General features: G+C 34.9%; 1 protein-coding gene across 21 annotated transcripts in view; it reads right to left on the bottom strand.

Annotated features, from left to right (window-relative positions):
- DMD (dystrophin) overlaps positions 1–19877 on the bottom strand; it is a 1239454-nt gene that overhangs the window by 329305 nt on the left and 890272 nt on the right. For all 21 annotated transcript variants that reach the window (XM_066990426.1, XM_066990443.1, XM_066990448.1 and 18 more), the window contains one exon: positions 9112–9347. In XM_066990426.1, the coding sequence (XP_066846527.1) occupies positions 9112–9347 (236 nt within the window). The remainder of the gene's footprint in view (positions 1–9111; positions 9348–19877) is intronic.

The raw sequence follows: 19877 nt of genomic DNA, 5'->3' as shown, positions 1-19877 counted from the left end.
TCTTGGATTTCATTGCAATGCATAGTAACCTGCAAAATTAATACTGTTTATTTACATTGTAAATTTGTTGTTTGCAGATAGGAGCGTTTGAGAGTTTATTTTGCAGTAGTGAAGGTAGGTTTGTTTTTCTATCAAACAAAACAAAAACAAACACAATCATTCCCCCTACTGACTTATGAAAAAACAAAAAAAGAAAAAAAAGATAATCTAGTGTTTCTCCAACGTATTGTTAACCATTAACAAAGGAAATTAACTGTCAGAGGTGTTAAGCAAAATCAGACATTTTGTCCTCATCTTCTACTTGCCAAAATTCAGTTTAGTATAAACAAAAGCAGAATCTATTGTAAAATAGATGGGCCAAAGGGGATTCTAGGCAACTGAAAACTGACCAGCCATATTCCAAAAAGGTGAGGAAGAATGTGAGGCAATGGTGTGATGAGCAGCTAAATTCAGAGCATGGTGTCCCTTTCTCCTCAGTCCCCAAAAATACCAACTTCCCAAGACGTGCAATGTCTCATTACTTCTCTCCCTCTGCAGAACCATAGTTTATTCATCTTAGATCTTATGATAACATATGCCTAGTGTAAATCAAATAAGAAATAAATGTGTATAGTGGTTAGGGAATGGAGATTGGTATTCAAGACCCCTGTGCCCCCGAAAACAATGATGCCTTTATTCCTTTTAGGATGTTTTTATAAATTTCACCTTAAGCAGCTCTACATAACATAAAATTTAAATATTTCACAGGAGCCTTAGTGAGTTAGATACCTGTCTCCTGCTGACATTCCATTGTGCACCCGCTTTCTGCATGCAGTGGTTCTGATTACTTCACATGAATGTTATGAAACAGTATAACCAGTAAATCACCAGAAAGCTCTCCATGAGAGCTTCTCTAAGTGCAAAAATTATTATAGCATTCCACGGGGAAAAGAGCAGAAGGAATTCCAAGAATTTAGTTTACTGGAACTGAAGCTAAGTCAATAGAAAGTAGCTATTTGACATATCCCACAGCTTAAAGAACTAGTGTGCTGTGTTTTTTTTTGAAACAATCCCTCCATGAAAAAGGATGATAATGACACTGCTGGCTGCTCTGCCTCAAGAGGGAATTGTCCATCTGCTAGCAAATCCCTGAATCTATATTATTATTAAGCAGTGTTTATAGAAGTAGCAGAGCACCCTTGGCACATGAATAAACCAACAGGGCACATTTTGAGACAGTAGACTTTTTTAGTTAAGATTCTGGGATCGTTTTCTTTTCCTACATAAAAGAACTGTGTTTCAAGATCAGCTTTATTAGGAAGCTCTGCTGGGACTTGATGTTTTTATTTTCTTACAGAGGAAAACTTATTTCTCTGAGAAGAGCTCCATCTCCTCACACATAAAATAAGCAAATATACAATTGGTCCCTCTAGTTTTAATTTGCATTTTATGATTACAACTAGATTAGAATTTTATCCATTGCATGATTATTTAGAAACAAGCTGCTTTTATACTTCTCACAATTTTCTAATAAAAACAAAATCACTCAAAGCTTTGTTACTTTTGCTAATAACGTATATTAATATGAATAGAAAATATAGCCCCTTAACACTAGTGTAACTGTCAGATACAGATCCTCACTAGTATTTATAATTAAATAATTTGTCAAAAATATAAAAGGACTACTTCAGTCCTTAGAGCAAATTACAGTTGAGGTGGGAAGGGTGCAAAAGTATCATAAAGCTGTTTCCCTTCCTTTAAAATATGTTTCACTGTCGAGATATCCAGCACAGAACCTTGCTCTTTACAAATAGCATTCATATATAATCACAGAATAATTTAGGCTGGAAGGGATCTTTAGAGATCATCTTGCCCTACCTACTTACTGCTCAAATGGGGCCAAATTCAGAGCTACTTCAGGTTACATGGAGCCCTGTCCAGTGTTGAACATCTCCAAGGATGGAGAACCCACAAACTCTCTGAACAGCCTGTTCCAGCGTTTCAGTTTCTTCATTGTGAACATATTTTCTCCTAATATCTCATCAGAATTTCCTTTGCTGCTGCATGTGTTGGACTTGATGATCCTTGTGGGCCCATTCCAACTTGGGATATTCTATGATTCTGTGTGTCTGTCTCCTCTCAACCTTTTGCTGTGCACATTTGAGTAAAGTCTGGCTCTGCTTCCCGTGCAGCCTCCCATCCAGTGGCTATGGGCAGCAATTAGGTCCCCCCAGGCTCTCTCTTTCTAGGCTAGACAAGCCAGGTACCATCAGCCCCTTCTTGTGTACCAAGTGCTTCATCCTCTGCCCACCCTGCTAGCCCTGCACTGGACTCCCTCCATATCTTTCCTGTATACAGCAAAGCTTTCTTGAGCCCAGAACTCCAAATATAGTCTCACAGATGTTGACTAGAGGGAAATAATCACTTCCCTCAATGTGCTGGCTAAGGTCTTATTAAATGTAGCCCATCATATAGTTCAACTTTCTTGCCGACTGGGTATGCACGCTACTGATGAAGATTTTACACATTCTGCCTTCTTGTAGAGGGTCTAGCATGATGATGGGTCTCTGAGTTGCACATATTACCAGAATGCAAACATACATAGTAAAAAAATGATTTAGATAAAAGAGTAAGAGAAGTGAAGTCCAGTTTTGATGGAATAGGTCGTTTATAAGACAGGTCAGACTTAGCAACACAGAAAAATATATTTGTTATTGAAAAATGCAACCCCAGTGAAAAGCTTGTATTTCTAATACTCAGCATAGAAGCGTAACTGTAAATGGGTTCCTACACTCTTGTCCTTTCCCTTCTTAAACTAACAAGATTCCAGTTGAACTAATCATGATAATTTATCTTTTCCTGGAAGCTTATTTGGCAGGAATTGGGGAAAAAAATCAATTTATTTCACAATAAGCCAATAAAAGCAATCAGAGGAAAGTTATCTTTAGGCACAATGGTAGTATTAAGTACTTTTTGTTCGAAGGATGATTTACAGCCTGACTGAAAACTATTTGAAAAATGATGAAAGCAACTCTCTTACTTCAATGAGTTTAGAATCAGACCCTTAGAAGTAACATTTTATGCGTGTTCTAGTGATTAACATTATAGAGAAATAAGGATATGGCTGTTAATTGCTCTCCAAAACACAGTGTTTAGGCAGCTTTATTTTTTATTGTTGCAGAAAACAAATATACTCTCTAACATACCATAATGAGCTGGTCAACCTGTTCTAAAATATCAGCTTGCTTTATGTGCTACAAAGTATTAAAGAAGAGTCTCCTGACACATATTCTGCATCCCTTGAGGTCCAATTTTCAAACTAACAGAAGATACTTCTTTCTTTTTTTCCCCCTCTTGTTTCCCTTTAAAGACTCAGATTTCCAGGCCCTCTATAGCATCCTGCTTCATGGTCTACCCTTTAAGAATAAGCATAAAAGGCTGATAGACTTTTTTTTTTTTTCATCTTTACTCTATTCTGTAAAAAAGCTAAAATCTTTCAGCATACAAACTTTGTAATTCCAACTTTTTAGTATATTTAGAACTCTATTCAGTAATTAGTATTTTATTCACTTAAAATACTGAAACCAGCCTTCCAGTACTTCTCATAAATTAGAATTAATTCTTAATTTAAAAAGTCTAGCAGCATGACATTCTAAAATAAGAATTGTGCTAGATTTCCCATGTTAAACAGAACAACACTGAAAATATGCCTAAAATTATGACAGTAGTCTCCTGTGTGAAAAAAAAAAATAAGGTGAAATTCATAGGTATAATGGTGGTTTCCACACCATCAAAGTCATAAAGTCATTTGTAAAGTCATCTGTAGGGTTCTGCTAGCAGAGGAGATGCACAAAAATACCAGTGAACCATCCAACATGCTGCAGAATCAGTTCTGGCTCTAGCCCTGCTTTGGGATCTCACGGATCCTGATCCAATAGTGTCTCAGGGAATGGTTGCAACTTTGTGTTTATATGGATAGAGAAGAACCTAGAGAATGTGAAGCTTCAGAAACAACCACTAAAGCAGCATGATAGCATGGAGGGAGGGACGAATGAAATGCGCTTCCGAAGTTTGATTCTGGAAGTATGAATATCATCTCCCAACTTACTGGCACCATACTTGGATTCTAGACTACTGAACTCCCTTTAAACACATGATAGAGTCATAGAATCATTAAGGTTGGAAAAGACCTTCAAGATCATCTGGTCCAACCATCACCCTACTACCAATACTACCCACTAAACTATGTCCCTAAACACCACGTCCAATCATCAGAATGCTAAAATGGAAAACATGCAGCTCCAGGTGTAAAATCTCCTATGATGTTTTTAAACAATACGTTATCTGTGTGTGGGTCTTTTTGTGCATATGTCACTAGTATGAAACTTCTTCATATCTATGTAGAACTTGAAGTACACTGTCCGAAAAGGTGAGGACTTCTCCTTATCTATAGCTTCCACTTCTGATATGAACTGTATGGACAGACACAAGTATCTGTGGCTGTATCTAATTTTTCATTCAACATGAGTCTACTTAGAGTGCACTGATTTACACCCTGTAATATAGAACTAGAATTTTTGATTTGGCAATTACAGTGGCTTCTGTAAAAGCAGGATATAAATTTAGAAATCTGCATTTTTATTTAGACAAAAACTTACGTTGGAAAACAGTTTGGACAGAAAATTTACAATTCATCTGATCTATCAGAACATTAATTGTAAGGTTCCATACTAAGATATGTGTATAACCACAAAGTTGTTTACTAAGATGCACGGTATGTAACCATGGGAAAGGATAGGTAAAAAATCCTCAAACCTAGGAACGTCACTTAAGCCACTCTTTCATCTGAAGTCTGTTAACTGCACAGCTAATAAACCAATATTATCCTTAACAGTTCTTTTATTATCATCAACTGCACAGGATCCTCCACTATTGAAAAATCAATTCAGTAATTAATAGTGAAAACAATCTCTTCATTCCAATTTTGTTTACTTCTTTAATTGACAGAAGATCAAAACTATTTTTTGAGTATTGACAAATTAATTGAGTAGAAATAAATTACCCAAACTTTTTTTGGATGACTACTTTAAGACCACACAAATCATTATCTAAAAGTATCTTTTCCTCTTCTTTGCTTAAAAGTCTCAGTAACTAGCTTGGCTATGGGTCTCATTCTACATACATACTCTCTTCAGATGAATCCACTCTGCCACCCCTAGAAGAACTCAACCTCTGCTCTTAGAACCAAAAACTGTAGTCAAATTCATTAGTAATGTCACTTATTATTATAATACTTTGTACTACATAACAATATATTTTCATCTGGTACAGCCCAAACCCATGTTTTCAATAACTTATGTTACAAAAAGTTTACATGGACAGCAGGCAAAATCCATGCAAAATCAATTCAAAATTTAAAGAGATTATAGTGTTTTGTTTTTTTTTAAAAAAAAAAAAAGAATTGTTAACTATCTTCACACTTCGCACAGCGTTCATGGTTTACTGCTTTCAGTAGAAATCTAACTATTCCAACTGGAAGCTTTTTTCAAAATATAATGATGCCAAAGCAGAGTTTTAGGGGCTTTCTGTCATCCTAAATAAGGAAAGGTTTCTATTTTTCCATAATACAGGAAAAGATAGTTTATCATCCTGTTCTCTGTCTACAATTTTCTCTTTTATGAAGAACCCCTACCTGACCATCAAATATAAAACAACTTGATCGTTTTGAAATAAGGACAATGAAATGAAGCAACAGTGTAAACTTAATTCTGTCATGTCCCTCAGCTACTTATATCTTGGCATATTATATATTCTCATTATTTCTCCCTGAACTTTACTTATAGATGAAGGCTATCTAAAGAAAAATTATATACGAGCCTCTTGTCAGCCTGCCTTATATCTATTTCTTTGTCATGAAAACATGACACTGATGCTATTATAAAATTTCCTAACTACACACTTTTTAGTGTCTTTGACTTTAATTACACATAATGTAGTGATATATAAAATCATAGATGGAAAGTAAAACATGTAATGCATTTTCATGAAAGAAATATATACCACTCATTTGACAGAATGATTAACTAGAGATGTTTGAAATGAATACTCATTATACTACCCATTTAGTATGCTATTTTACTACATAGAATGTGCACTGCTTAGCAGAATTTAAGTTGTACTGTTTCTTACATTAAGAGAAAGCTGCCACGAAAGCATTTTTTTTTTCTTAAAATGGTTATCTTTTTTGTTTTGTTTTGTTCCATAATTAACCTTTGTGCATGTTACTGTATTATCATAACCATTCACACAGAAGTAGCAATTCACTGTGATCACTTCCAAGTGAAGTTCAAGTGGGGGCTAATGATGTCTTAAATTTTTATGGAGGAAAAATATGGCAGAGTTAGTGGCTGTGATCTTGTGACACAATCAGAATGAAATGAACCTAACCAAAATGCCCTCAGAGCCTTAGCTTCAATAACATTACATGCTGCTGTGAAAGAAAGGACAACCTAAGGTCACTAATTTTTACCTGGATGATTTGCAAAATGTCATGTTACATACCTTGGTAGGATATGGGATTTCTTTGCTTTTAAAATGTTTGCTTTGGCATTTCAATTTCTTAGTATAAATGCAACTCTCTGTTTTGAAAGAAATATGAAATGGAAACAAAACCCCAAAACAGTAAGAAGTTGGTAGCATGCCAACAGGGCTAACAGTTTGAAGTGTTCTAAATTCTGCATGAACAACTTGACATGTATTTTAATAAAACAGTTTCAGGAAGCATATATCTTTATCATCATCAATTTTTATAGGGGAGGTGGTCAGCAGTGTTAAGATGATACTCTACACCTAAAGTCAAAAACCTGAAGCACAAAATAAATAAATAAAATTGTCAAGATGCTAAAACGGAATTCCTATTAAAGCTTACAGAGCTCCCTATGAAGGTGCTACAAACTATCCAGACCACAGTGCAATACGGTGACTTTCAAAGACTTTATAATCACAAACACAGGAGAAGTATGACTATGATCATTACAGAATACACAGATTTTGGTAGGTGAGCACTACTTTTGGACTTCCAGTTGAGACCATCTTTGGGCTTGACTTTTCAGAGTAGCCTAGTATCTGTCCAACTTTGTCAGTTCACACATTGCTGCAGATACTCTACACATTATAAAGCCAGCATTGTTTTTTCATTTGTTTCCCTTTTTTTTTTTTTTTGAGAAGCCTAAAATGTGTTGTCAGTTTTGAAAATCCTGGCTGAAACTCTTTGTTAATCTCACCAAATAATCCAGTGACAGATTTAGGTACATAATCAAAACTTCATGATATTCTTTTCCATCTATTAAGTGGTGCCTTCTCTTGACGATCATTAAAGAAATGGGAGCCAGTTAAGAGTCTATATTTAGACATTGATTCTTCCATCTCATCAGAGAATATATTAAATGTCACATTCTGTTGCACAGCCAATTAGAGAGGTAAGCACATCCAAAAAAAAAAAAAGTTTTCCTGCTGGTTTTGTTACCAGCACAGCACAGAATGAAAAAAAAAAAGAAAAAAAAAAGCAGTATCCAGCCAGGAAAAGAAGTGAGAGGAAGACTATAACAGTGCTGACTTAACCAGCTTTTTTTGCGTTAAGATGAAAATAAACCAGTTCAATTTAAAGCATGTATAACCTTAATGGCAATTCTGGTTCTCAACAGTTAGTAGTATGAACTCATGTTTAACTGAAAGAGATCTACAGAAGGAAAGAAGCTGAAATTTTGCCTGCCAGCACAATGAGGCACAAATAAGAAAACTATATAATTTTGAGCGCCAGTATTTGACTACACAAATTTTCAAAAAATTCTAAAAAAAAAAAAAAAAAGATAACGTAAAAAAGAAACAAAAACCTCTTCTTTAGCAGTCAACATTTTCATATGACTTAACAGCTATTTTAATCTAGTTTAATCTGTGTAGAAGACGCAGCAACTACCACTTACTATAAAAATATGCCCATGACTTTTAAAATGTTTTAATTTTTAATTTATATAACATTATATAATTCTACACAGCAAATATTAACAGCCACTGCAATCATTAAACAAGATGAAACAAGCCTCTTACTAACAGAGAAAGTAAAGCAAACAAAAAGTCTCAAAAATAAGTTTAAAGCCACAGATAAAAAAAGAGAAATACAAGAAAACAAACAGAACTAATCCTACTAGACATCTGTGTATTTTAATATACACCTTCTTATAAAACTGCTTAGTACAGTTATAAAGCAAAATTTGTCTACTGTTTCTCCTTCTGTTTTTATTTTAACCAAAGAGAAAGAATGTTAATATCTTCCTTAAAATAAATTAGTCTTTCTATTAGGAGGAAGAGGAAGCAGAAGAGTGATTTATAATAGAGAGTCCTAAATTCAGTTTAGAACTGAACCAAATAGAAATTTAACACTGAAAAGTTTTGCACAGGCAAGCCAAATGTTTTATATTGAGCAAAGCTAAATCTAGAAGGCAGGTAATTACTTTCAACTGTATAATAACAAATTAATTTTATTGCTATTGAGTAGCTAAAGTTAGTCTTTTTTTTGTCCTTGCACATGCATTTCCATATTTTTCTGTGTTTTCAAAGATAAGTAACACTGATGCAGTTTTGCTGACAAAACATTTACATTAATGAGCTATTATTTTCTTTAGGACGACTGAGGAGCTTTTCATAACCCAGCAGCAGCAAAATAGAAGCCTCTCAGAAATTCGTTGCAGAAACAACATAAGAAAAGGTATGAAACAGGCTATCTTTTCTCCTGGCAATCTGGAGTTTAATATGTCATGCCTTTTTTCTCCTGAGGTTTATATTTCAACCATTGGCATATATCACCATCTTACTACACCATCAGCACAAGCAATTGGAAGCTAAATCTTTTCCTTGAGTACCATAGAAAATATTAAACACCTTTTTTTTTCTTTTTCTTTTTCCAATTAATTATCTTACCATTTTAACCAGTAAATATCTTTATGGGATAAAGTAGCTTAAGCAACCACTACATGTATTGCAGCCTGTCATCCCTCCTATGTTCCCTGCTGAAATGATTTAACTCAGAATAAAGATCATGAGGCTTTCAACTTGAAAAATCAGTGTTTCTCATACCTTTTGTTTGATGATCATGTCGTTGATATCATCAAGATCACCTACTGTCACTCTCTGAGATTTTATCTCTCGGTCCAGTCGAGAAAGCCAGTCAGTGAGTTCTGCCCATGCCTTATTGAAGTCAGCCAAGGCTGGAATCTCCAAAAGCACAGAAGATGGCATTTCTGGTTTGAAGGTGGTGGTTTCCTTGGTTACCCTGGTTTGTGTATCCACAGCAACAGTTTGACCAGAAGTTACTGAAAGAAGAAAAAATAAATACTAAAATTACTGAATAAATGAACTATGAAAAATGTTTATTTCAGAAACAGAATTTATGCAATAGAAAGAGCTATACAGAAATAAGCTCTTTGTTTTTATATTATGTCTAATGGAAATATGAAAATTAAAACTAAAAGAATATATGAATTCATTTTTCCGTAGTACTCCTATTATAGTATGTGTTTAACATTCAACACTCCCAGCATATTCAGATTACATCCTGGGCCCTGGTAACACAAGAAAAGACATCTCAATATAATACGAACACTCACTCAAGGTCAGTGAATTATCGCTACACATGAGTCATCTTCCAAAATCTAGTAGCGTGGTTGGATCTGTCTTGAGGTTAAAGGCTGATTGAAAATGTGTAGGCCGTAGTATTTAGTTTATCACAGTATGACCACATATCTAGAAACACATTTCTTCCATGGTCTCTAGCCACGCTGTAACTGTAAATTTGTCTCACTTTCTGTTACCAGCAGGTATTTCCCATAGGCTCTGTGACTGATATGGATGCTTTCACAAGAAATTTAACCTTGGACAGTTTCATCTTTTTATTCTTCATAACTTAATATTATTATGTGCTACTATGTGGAAATTAGTGGAATTTTTTCATATTGTTTGAAGAAAATTGACATATCTTGTCTTTTATGCCCTTTCTTGACCTAACAGCTGGTTGTTAAAGAATCAGTTCATTATTCAGTGCTTGGACTGAGCAGTTTCTCTACAGTCAACAATGATGGGAGTTGACACAGAGAGCTACCATTGCAGAGAGCACCATGCAACAGACTGATTTCTACTTCTCAGTTACGTCATTTACAAATAGTTGGTTATAAACTATCAGACTTTTCTTCCCTCCTGTTATTCATACAACAGCAATCCATTATGCATAAGAGGCTACCATGATGTATTTTGGTTACTTTTTTTCCCATTCTTTCAAGAAGTCTAGTCCATGAAGAAAAATAATAAAATAGATACATCACTAGAACACTTGCAGTTGCTGCAATGAGGGGAACAGAAGTGAAGCGAGTCTAAAGTGAAGTTAGAAACTTCCAAGTGAACAGTTCTTGAAAATGAAAAATAAATTTCTGAAGGACCCAAGACATTCACCTGTATTTTCTTCCAGTCTCTTTACAGTGTAGAGATAACCAATTTCCTGCAACCTTCCTGTAGGCTAGGTTGTCTTTAAGTAAAAAACAACAAACAAACATGCAGAGTAAATTGCATTTTGTTTGTTTGCTTGTTTTTTTTTTGTTTTTTTTTTTCTCCTATGAGTCTGAAATTTTTCCTTATTTGCATTTATGCCATTCACAAAGTAGGTCTGAAGTCCAAAAATGCAAGTAGCAGGTGAAGGTTCAGCAGTTTAGCCATAAAACCATGTAAAACAGTAAATCAGTAACATTAACCAATCTTGCCAAGGAATTTAGCAACTCTTTTTCACTAATGAGGAAAGGGTTGAGTTATTTCACTGGGGAATCAGTGACCTTCTTCAGCAATGCAGAAAGGGAAAAAGCTGTGCACAAGCATCAAAATGACTGTCACTAAAAGCAACAGAAGATGCTGTCAGCATTAAAAATACTGTATGATTACGAACAATTTACCAAATCAGCTAACATCTATGTTATTTATCCAGCCTGAATAAACAGCAATATTATAATACCAAAAGTGACTCCTGCAAGTGGTGATTTTTAATGACATACACTGCAATTAAATATATTTATCCACCCACCCATATCATTATTGTATTTCTGAAGTGCAATCCTTGTACTTTTCCTTCCTGAGCTTTGAAATCACATACCTGTGAAAAACTGTGAAATAATGGTTGTAAATGCTGTTCTAGCAAGGAAAGTTTTAAATAAAATCTCACAAACGGATGAGAAAATGCATTAATCTTTTGCTGACATAGAAAGAGGCTTGTCGAGTTGGATTTTTGTGGGCTTTTTTTTTTTATAACATCCCACTGTTTGCTATGACAGAGGATCATCTACAGTTAAAGACTGTCAGTTTTTAATATCAAAAACAAACAAACAAATAAAACCCTATCATACAGCCCTAAAGGATCTCTTCCTTTTCCTGTTTTCTTTCCTTTTTTTTTTAAAGACTTTTACACACACGATTAATTATTAATCTGTATTCATCAGGTTTTCTTTCATCTCTGTTGCAATTACTCCAGATATTATCTGCCCCATTATATTTCTTCTTACCTAAATCATGCAAATGAAGCATAGATTACACCAAGATGATCAAGGGATTGGAGAGCCTCTCCTATAAGGAGAAGCTGAGAGAGGTTGACCATGGACATGGTCATGGTCAACCTGCTCTAGGTAGGTGTCTCTACTTGAGCAGGGGTGTGGACCAGATGACTTCCAGAGGTCCCTTCCAACTTCAGCCATTCTGTGATTAGTCACTCTCAAAATTACTTCTGATATAGGAAAGCTGTTAACAGTACTTCTGTGTTCACTTTGCCCATAGCTGTTAGCACCAGAAAATAGGGAGGCCATGCACAGAAGGTAATGTACTGCACCCATTACTCACTAATGGACTCAAGTGGCTGAAGGTATGACTTTGAGCAGAAGAGTCAGCTCATTACCTAATGAATGAGTTCTAACCCACGGTTTTAAGTCTGAATCTTTGGATTCGTGATGCCTCCATCCAGCCTTTGTTTTCTGTTTTGGAACAGATGTGTGAGGAGGTGTTTAAATAGTGAATGGTGCTTAGCACCCCAGATTCCTACTGTCTGTGCTGGCTAGAGAGAAGCACAGCACTACTAGCTGCCGAACTTTCATGCTTTGGCAGTAACAGACATCATCTCTTCTATCTCTCTCCTTAAAGCAGCAATAAGCCATAGTTTTTCTTTGCCGGTCAGCAGATGAAGGAGGAATGAGTTTGGCAACTACTTCTGCAGGGAAGGAAAAAAGGGAGAACAGGTCAGCTTCTTCCTCAGAGTGGCAGATCATGAATGGCTCCAAAAAATGGTTGGGTCCATACAGTTGCCAACTTTGGACATCAAAGGTAATATTTAAAACAAAGCCACATCAAGCAGAAAAGGGGAGGGAGGCAGTAACAGTGCATTAAGATCTGCAAGATGAGCAAGGAAAGAAAGCTAGATAATGTTCCTTTAAGGCAAGAGGAACTTACTATTGAGTTACTTCTCACATTCAGACAAATGAGAACTATTTCATTTGTAGATTCATTTGCTATTGTGTTCACTTGTACGCTGAAGCTAGAAAAGAATGTCAACATTAAAAAAAAAAAAGTATTATTAGTTACTTAGTTTGGCTGAGTTGGCACTTAGAGCTTGCAAACTTCAATGGTCTGAAATAACTCCTGGCAATATCATGGGAAACAAACGAACAAACGAACGAACGAACAAACAAAAATTGTTTTCCCTGTCTCCAATGCTCTACCCATAAAGTAAGGTGAATTCAAAAAGGGTCAAGAAATGATCATTAATATCCTCACAATTACATGCAGTGTACTTCTGCCAATATAGTACATGCAGTTTACTGGCAATGAGCTAGTTGTACTGTTTTAATGTTTGAAGCCAGAAGGCTATTGAATTTTTCATCTTTTTTCAGCAGGGGAAGAAAATGGCAGACAACTCTCTGAGCATGTCTGTCTCTGATGAATGTCAGTTAATTGCCTGAAGGACAAAATAATATGCAACAAACACTAACTAGAAATAAATAACGAAAATAAAATACCTTACAGTTTTTCACAGATTTTGAAATATTTTGTTTGCTTTATGATGTTTTAATGATGTTCTTTAGAGCTTTCTTTGTTTGATATGTTCTTCTGCCTTCCCCTCTCTGGGCTGGGTATCAAAAATCTGTCTGACACCATTATATACCCAAGACATAAATTCACAGAATTGTCTATATTCTCACTCCTGGATGGGATTTCAACTCCACACTTCAGTCACAATTTCCTGTACCAATTCCAAAGTGTAATCTCTTTTCACCCTCTCCCCACATGAACTCCATGATACTGTAGGTCAAAGTGATTCAGAGAAAGTCTCATTATTTGCAACGAGGCATTCCACACAGGTCAAGACACATGCAATTACTGAAAAACACCGCTGTTTCATTCCAGAACTTTACCAAAAGAGTTAAGTGCAAAAAGAATGCATAAGCATTAACTTTGAGTCTTTACCAAGGGATGGATACTTAGGTCCACTTCCATCTGGCCTAAAGTTCATTTAAAGGCCTTGTATTTCCTCTGTGACTTGAGAGGTTCTTAGACGACACAAAAACAGTTGCTTAGTTTGGCATTCACGTATGTTAAGCAGATGTTGTCTTATCTCAGACGAAATCCCTGTTCTCATTAGTATTTCAGGTAAATCAAAGAAAAACATTCTAAAGTAGAATATAAGTCTCCATAAGCAGACTCAGGATGTCTGATAAGACTGCCTGGCATCTCTTAGCTTCTTGCATATTTTGGTCTGAGTATACACTCAGAGTTTGCTGATTTATATATACGTATATGCATAAGGACATACACACTTCTTCCTTCAAATGGCATCTATTCCAGAAGAGACTATTCTTCTAATGTGCATGGTTTCACTGCTCTGAACTTTGGCTTAGTTTTGCAGTGAAGACTATAAAGCACTAGCAGAAGTGCACTGCCCAGTATAATATCTTCTTTAAAAGCTTCAGGATGCATTATCTATCACTACTGAATATGGTAATATTCTGTTCCATTTTGTCTTAGCAGTAAAAATATTCAAGTTATCAAATTATAGCAATTACGTTTAGAAAGTAGTTGTACAGTATGTTTCTCTTCTGACATTTATCACCCCTCAGAACAAAAATACCACTAGAAACAGTACATCTGTCCCTTATTTCTCTTTCTTTCGTGCTTGCACAGATACAATTCATTCAACAGAAAAGTATAAATAATTAAAATTAACATAGAAATATAAATCAATACTAATTACACAATATGTAACAACAGGATCTTATTCTGAAGTAATTTATCTAGAACATCCCGGACAGTTTCTGTGACTCAAGGGGATATATAATTTTTTTAATTTTTTTTTGTTGTTTTGTTTTGTTCAGGACATTTAATTTACAAAGCAAAAATAGAATGAAATTCTTTCTTTCAAATATCTTGGTAACAAGTTCTATCCTATTGTAACACATCAGAAAGGCAAATAAGGACTTAATCTTTCAATTTATTTAAAGGTTGTATCAGTTGAATACCGTGAAATGGCAAACCAAAAGGACAATTAGGACTTAGGACATTAAACCACATTGACCTATAGCTTTTCCAGTAACTTCTCATTAGCACTTTCTATTTAATAAAGAAGGAAACAATGCAGAACAGTAATAGGAGAAAAATGAAACAGAACCGAACTACCTAATGCAAAATCTAAACCCAATTAAACAGTAGCCTGAACTAGGTGTGATTTTCAACTTGTTCACAAACCTTGAAATACATTGGATGAAAATCAAGAGAATATTGTTTTTTTTGTGCATCTTGGCAATAATCTGTAATGCTAAATTTCCAGAGTGGAAATAATAGAAATGTGTCATGAAATTTAAATTCAAATATTAAATGCAGAAATAAGCAGAATGAAGTCAACTGAAGGAAAGCACTTTTTCCCCCCCCTTTTATTCTGCTTATTTCAGTGATGTGTGTCAAGAGAGCGTCAGACTGACAGCTTTGAACTAATCAAAATCTTTATTTAGCTTCTGAACAGGAACAGAATGGACAGTAAGAATGACAACTTTTCCAAAAGCTTCAAACCCCTTCCAACACCCCTTCTCAACTGACGTCCTTAAGCAGAACCAAATCCTTTCACAGGAGTGTTTCTAGCTGTTCTTGCAAATGCTTTAAGTAGTGTCAAAGTTTTGATTTTGCAGGATAACCAAATCAACCAGGTCAAAGCTTTTTGATAACGAAGTAACACAGTAACTAGATGTAGATTTTTGTGTAACTTGCATCTCTAGCCTAAGGATTTATTTCCACAGTTCGCAATACCAAGTAAGACAGATGACAGCCCTAAATCCTTTAGATAATGAGTAACAGTAACATACTACTACTAAACTTCATTTCTGTTTTAGTTAGTGAAACTCACCTGCATTTGACTCTGAGGAAAACAGAAAAATACAGGTAAATAATTCAGGCACAGTGTATGTAAACATCCAACTGACTGCACTATGTGTTGTGTCAAACACTTTAAATCTGCATTACTCTACCTTGTTGTGACTCAAGCAGGGGCAGGTAGTAGAAAATCAATTAAAGATTGTAATATAGATCTCAGCTATCATTAATAACTCTTGCTCTGCTTGGACCTACAGTTTTATTCAAACCTCTCTGAAAGATACTCTGCTCGAAAGTTCAGCCTCTTTTTAGTAACATAGTGTTGTCATGGTATTCCCTGTGAACCTTTCCTTAGGCAAAGTTCAACATGATAGATAGGCCCACTAAAAAATGAAAAGTGAAAGGCTAGGGTATGAATGGATCGCTTGCATTGAGTGTAAGAATTAAGCAGACACTGAAACTGAAAAAAGGTACCCACAGGAACCTTTCCTATAGTAGCTAAATGGTGGCTCTAAATTCAATTTAAAATATAAAAGTGATTACATTACCAAGGTTAATTTAACTATTAACACACACTTTAAAAGTTAGGTGAAAACAATATTCGAAAATTAAAGTGTCACCACTGTGGACTCATTATAATATTGAGATAATGCTTTAAAAATAGTCCAGGTGAAAAAAAGATTGAACTTACTGGTAAAGACTTTAAAATCTTCTTTTACAAAAATACGTTCTTGTTTATGCAAACTGCTTATCAAACATAACTGTTTGATTCTTCTTTATCTTCATTAGCTTAAAGATTACATGAAAAAATGTCTGTGATATCATCACCAGTAAAAATAATAATTTCTTGATAGCCACTGGCATATTCTTTACAAATAAAAGTTGACACAAATACTGAGATATTGGTACAATATAAATTGGAAGTATGTTAAGGCTAATCATTTACTGTAACAAAAGCAAAAATATTCAGAAATGTTTGTGTGTTGTTTCCCAAACAATACTGTCTTATATCTTAATTGTGATATGAAGTGCCAGAAAATTCCCAGCTTAGACAAACAATTTCTTTCTAGCTTGCCTGAGTCCTGTATTGTCATTATTGATTTGAGTCTTCTCCTTAGGTTCACGCGAAATATGTTCCACAAGGCAAAGAAGAAAACTTCTTGAAGTAGGAAATTCAGACTCTCAATTAAAATGAAAAGCTAATACCTAAAAATGATTACCTGTCTTTATGGATGACTCAAATCCTCTTTTGCTAGTTTTAGTTTGTCATTTGGTGAATTCTTCCTTGTGAAGATTTCACATCCGGCCAGAGAGGCTACAGAACCTCAGATTGCATATAATGGTTTGGTTTGTATAAAAGAAGATGAAGTCGTACTTTCTCTTAAATGATTTATATACTTATCAGTTGAAACACCAAATGGAATATAGGAATTTTGGATAAAAGTATTCATTTTCTTCATTCACTTTCTTCAAACTTTTGACTAAGCTGCTTTATACATTCATTCATTCATAATATATTAATCTTAGATAAAGAGTTTTACGTCTGATAAGGAAGAAAAATTTAAAAGCATTCAATGCATATTAATATTCATGCTTCAGGATGACATTTTTTTTTCTTTAAGCAATGATGAAATAGAGATATCCCTTTTATATAGAAATTAACATTTCAACCTTTTTCATGAGACCTTTGAAAGGAAACCTTAGGAAGTCAGTGCACAAGGGAGTCAATCTTACGGGAAACAGAAGCACTACAAACTCTGTACTGTAGTAACATTTGGATTCTCAAAGAGATTTGTGATACTAAAAACTAATTTAAAACGAATGTATTTGTAAAACAGTAATCATCTGCTATACAAAAGTTCAGTCAATGGAGCTGATATTTTCCATATAAGGACTAGTTATACATTTAGTTTTTAAGTATAAAATTACCTGGATGGTTCTTAAAATTTTTTAATTAAAGGAAGGGTTGAAGAAAATGTTGCAGCCTGTTTTGGGATCTTCTGAAGCAGCAGATGGAATCGATACAAACAGTCCCCTTATTAATTATAAATGTAAGTTATATATAACTATAACTGCTTATTTCTGCCTATACTTAAATTCATATTTTAATAGTGAAACAAAATTTCTTTTTTAATTTTTTTTTCTTTTACCCACTGAATATTTTCAGTAATTGATTTCTGCATCCCTAATTAACTTTCTCAATATATAGCAAGACACACCGTCATTTCTAGGCAGTCTGAAGAGTTCCAGTTCAAAGAGTCAAGCAGCCAAACTTTTTTTTTTAAACAGCTTTTTTTTTTTTTTGTGCAGTAGTATCTGTACCTCTACAAAAACTCTACAAAACCTTTTTTTTTTTCTCTCTTTTTTTTTTTTTCCCCTCACAAGACAGGAGTCTTTCAAGTAAGCAGCTATTGCAGTTGTTATGGAAGGTTTTCATGAAAATGAACACTTTGTACTACAGGAGTGGTGGTGTTCCTTCAAATACTGTCACATACTTGCCTTATAAAAAATGTTGTGACAACATCTGTCACAAATGATGCAGGCAACTCTCATTATTCCTTTTGTCAGTAAAAATAACAAGTTCCTTGATTCAGTTTGCAGCTTTCAATTGGACGTAAATCTGTATGACAACAATTTACATTTCCAGTATACCACTATTGTCATGTAACTGAACTTCAGCAGCTAGTTCTTTGATACAAGGAAAAATACATAGTGCCAGCAGCTCCAATTTCTACAGTCCTATGAAAATCAATCTGAAGAAGCTTTGAAATAATCAGTGCTGAAGAGTTCAGGTACTAGCTAATAAGGCAGCATTACAGTATTCATGCAAAAAATTCCAAGTGTACTCTTACTCTTAAAGAGAAAAATCCTGCACAATTCAAAACCACTCACAGAAGGCTAGAGAAGGCAAATCTTCAGTACTACTTTGTTTTTGACAAAGCAATTCCTTAAATCACTGCAAGCACCTTCTTTCTTCTTCGTCAGAAATGTTAAAATCTCTTGCCTTGTACTACTAGTTCATGAAAATACATGTAATGCTTACTTTTCAGGTCAAACTAGCCTATTGCTTTTCCAGCTATTCTAATTTGACCATAGGAAAAAATGCCTTTGGGAACTTATGTGCCCTCTGACCACTAATCTACTCTTGAACGAAATACCAGTACTTCAAATCTCAACATGCGTATCTCCATCGCTACGTTTCCTGCTACTCCACGCTGACACAAGTGAAGAAAGCAGTCTGATGTTTCAGTGACAAGCTTCATATAAACAACAGGACTAAAGAATTTTATGACTGGAGTAGTAGAGAAGATTATCCATCTTTTCCCTCATCTTAGCTTTCCGCAGTTTAAGAAATAGGTCTTGCTTTCTTTTAGCACAAAGTAGAGCAGAAAGGTTTAGTAGAGCAGAAAGGTTAAAAACAATTAAGCTTTGTTCCTCATAATAAGCTTTGTTCCTCATTCCATGAGGCCTCCAGTCTGCTCGTGATCTGTGAACGCACTTTCTCATATTCTTTGGTTGGCTGTTTCTCTGTAGAGCAGACTTAACTCTGCAGCAGTGCTAGTCACTGCAGAAACATTAGGAAGGATGTCAGTGCCACTGCACTTCTCAGTAGGATATGACCGGTATGGCAATGAACACTACACCTTTCGGAAGGAAAAGCCAGCTTGCTTTCCTCCTTTAAAAAGACAAGTCAACAAAGAACTACACAGAAGTCAAAAGAACTATGTGCAGAATGACCTATCGCTTTCTATTACTGTAGTGAATAAAAAAGATCTTCACATAGTGCAATTGCCAATAGCCCTAATCGCTATATAAAAGGAAACAGAAAGGAGAGATTACTGCTATTTGCAAGCCCATGCCATCTAGATAGCCAGGTATCACAGTAATTTAGGTAACTGTAACAGAAAAAAGAGGTAGAATAAGCTTAAAGCATGAAAAAAGAAAAAAAAAAAAGTGATCTAAAGCTAGAAAGAGACTGATTAAAACAAACAAACAAACAAAAGCATAAACCACCATTTAATACTTATTTGCTAGGAACTCTAATGAGCTGAGAAACCACTTTTCTGTATTTTCTGGGATGAACCAGTTCAAATTCTTATTCTACCTGTCTGTGCTATAAAATGATGCAAATCTGTTGATGCCACATTTCTCAAAAATTACTACCTCTGTATTCTGTAGAGTGCGCTGAACATAGTTCTGGAGAAAATTAAATATTATGCATAATATTTTCTGAGCCATGTCACATGAGCCATGTAAACAAACAAAAATACCTTATCTATAACTTAGTTCTGTGCTCTCATGTGGTATAGGTTATCAATAATATGTTGATGAATTCTGCAAGATGGTATCATCCACATTTAATGGAGTTTAATCAAAATGGTTCCTGTCCATCCTGCTTCTACTAGCTATTGACCAGGAAATCAAATGAAAGAAAACAAGCTGTGAAGCCCGCTCCTCAGAAG

The sequence above is a fragment of the Anser cygnoides genome, chromosome 1 (genome assembly GCF_040182565.1).
Source record: "Anser cygnoides isolate HZ-2024a breed goose chromosome 1, Taihu_goose_T2T_genome, whole genome shotgun sequence".
NCBI lineage: Eukaryota > Metazoa > Chordata > Aves > Anseriformes > Anatidae > Anser > Anser cygnoides.
This window is presented reverse-complemented; position numbering and strand designations above follow the sequence as displayed.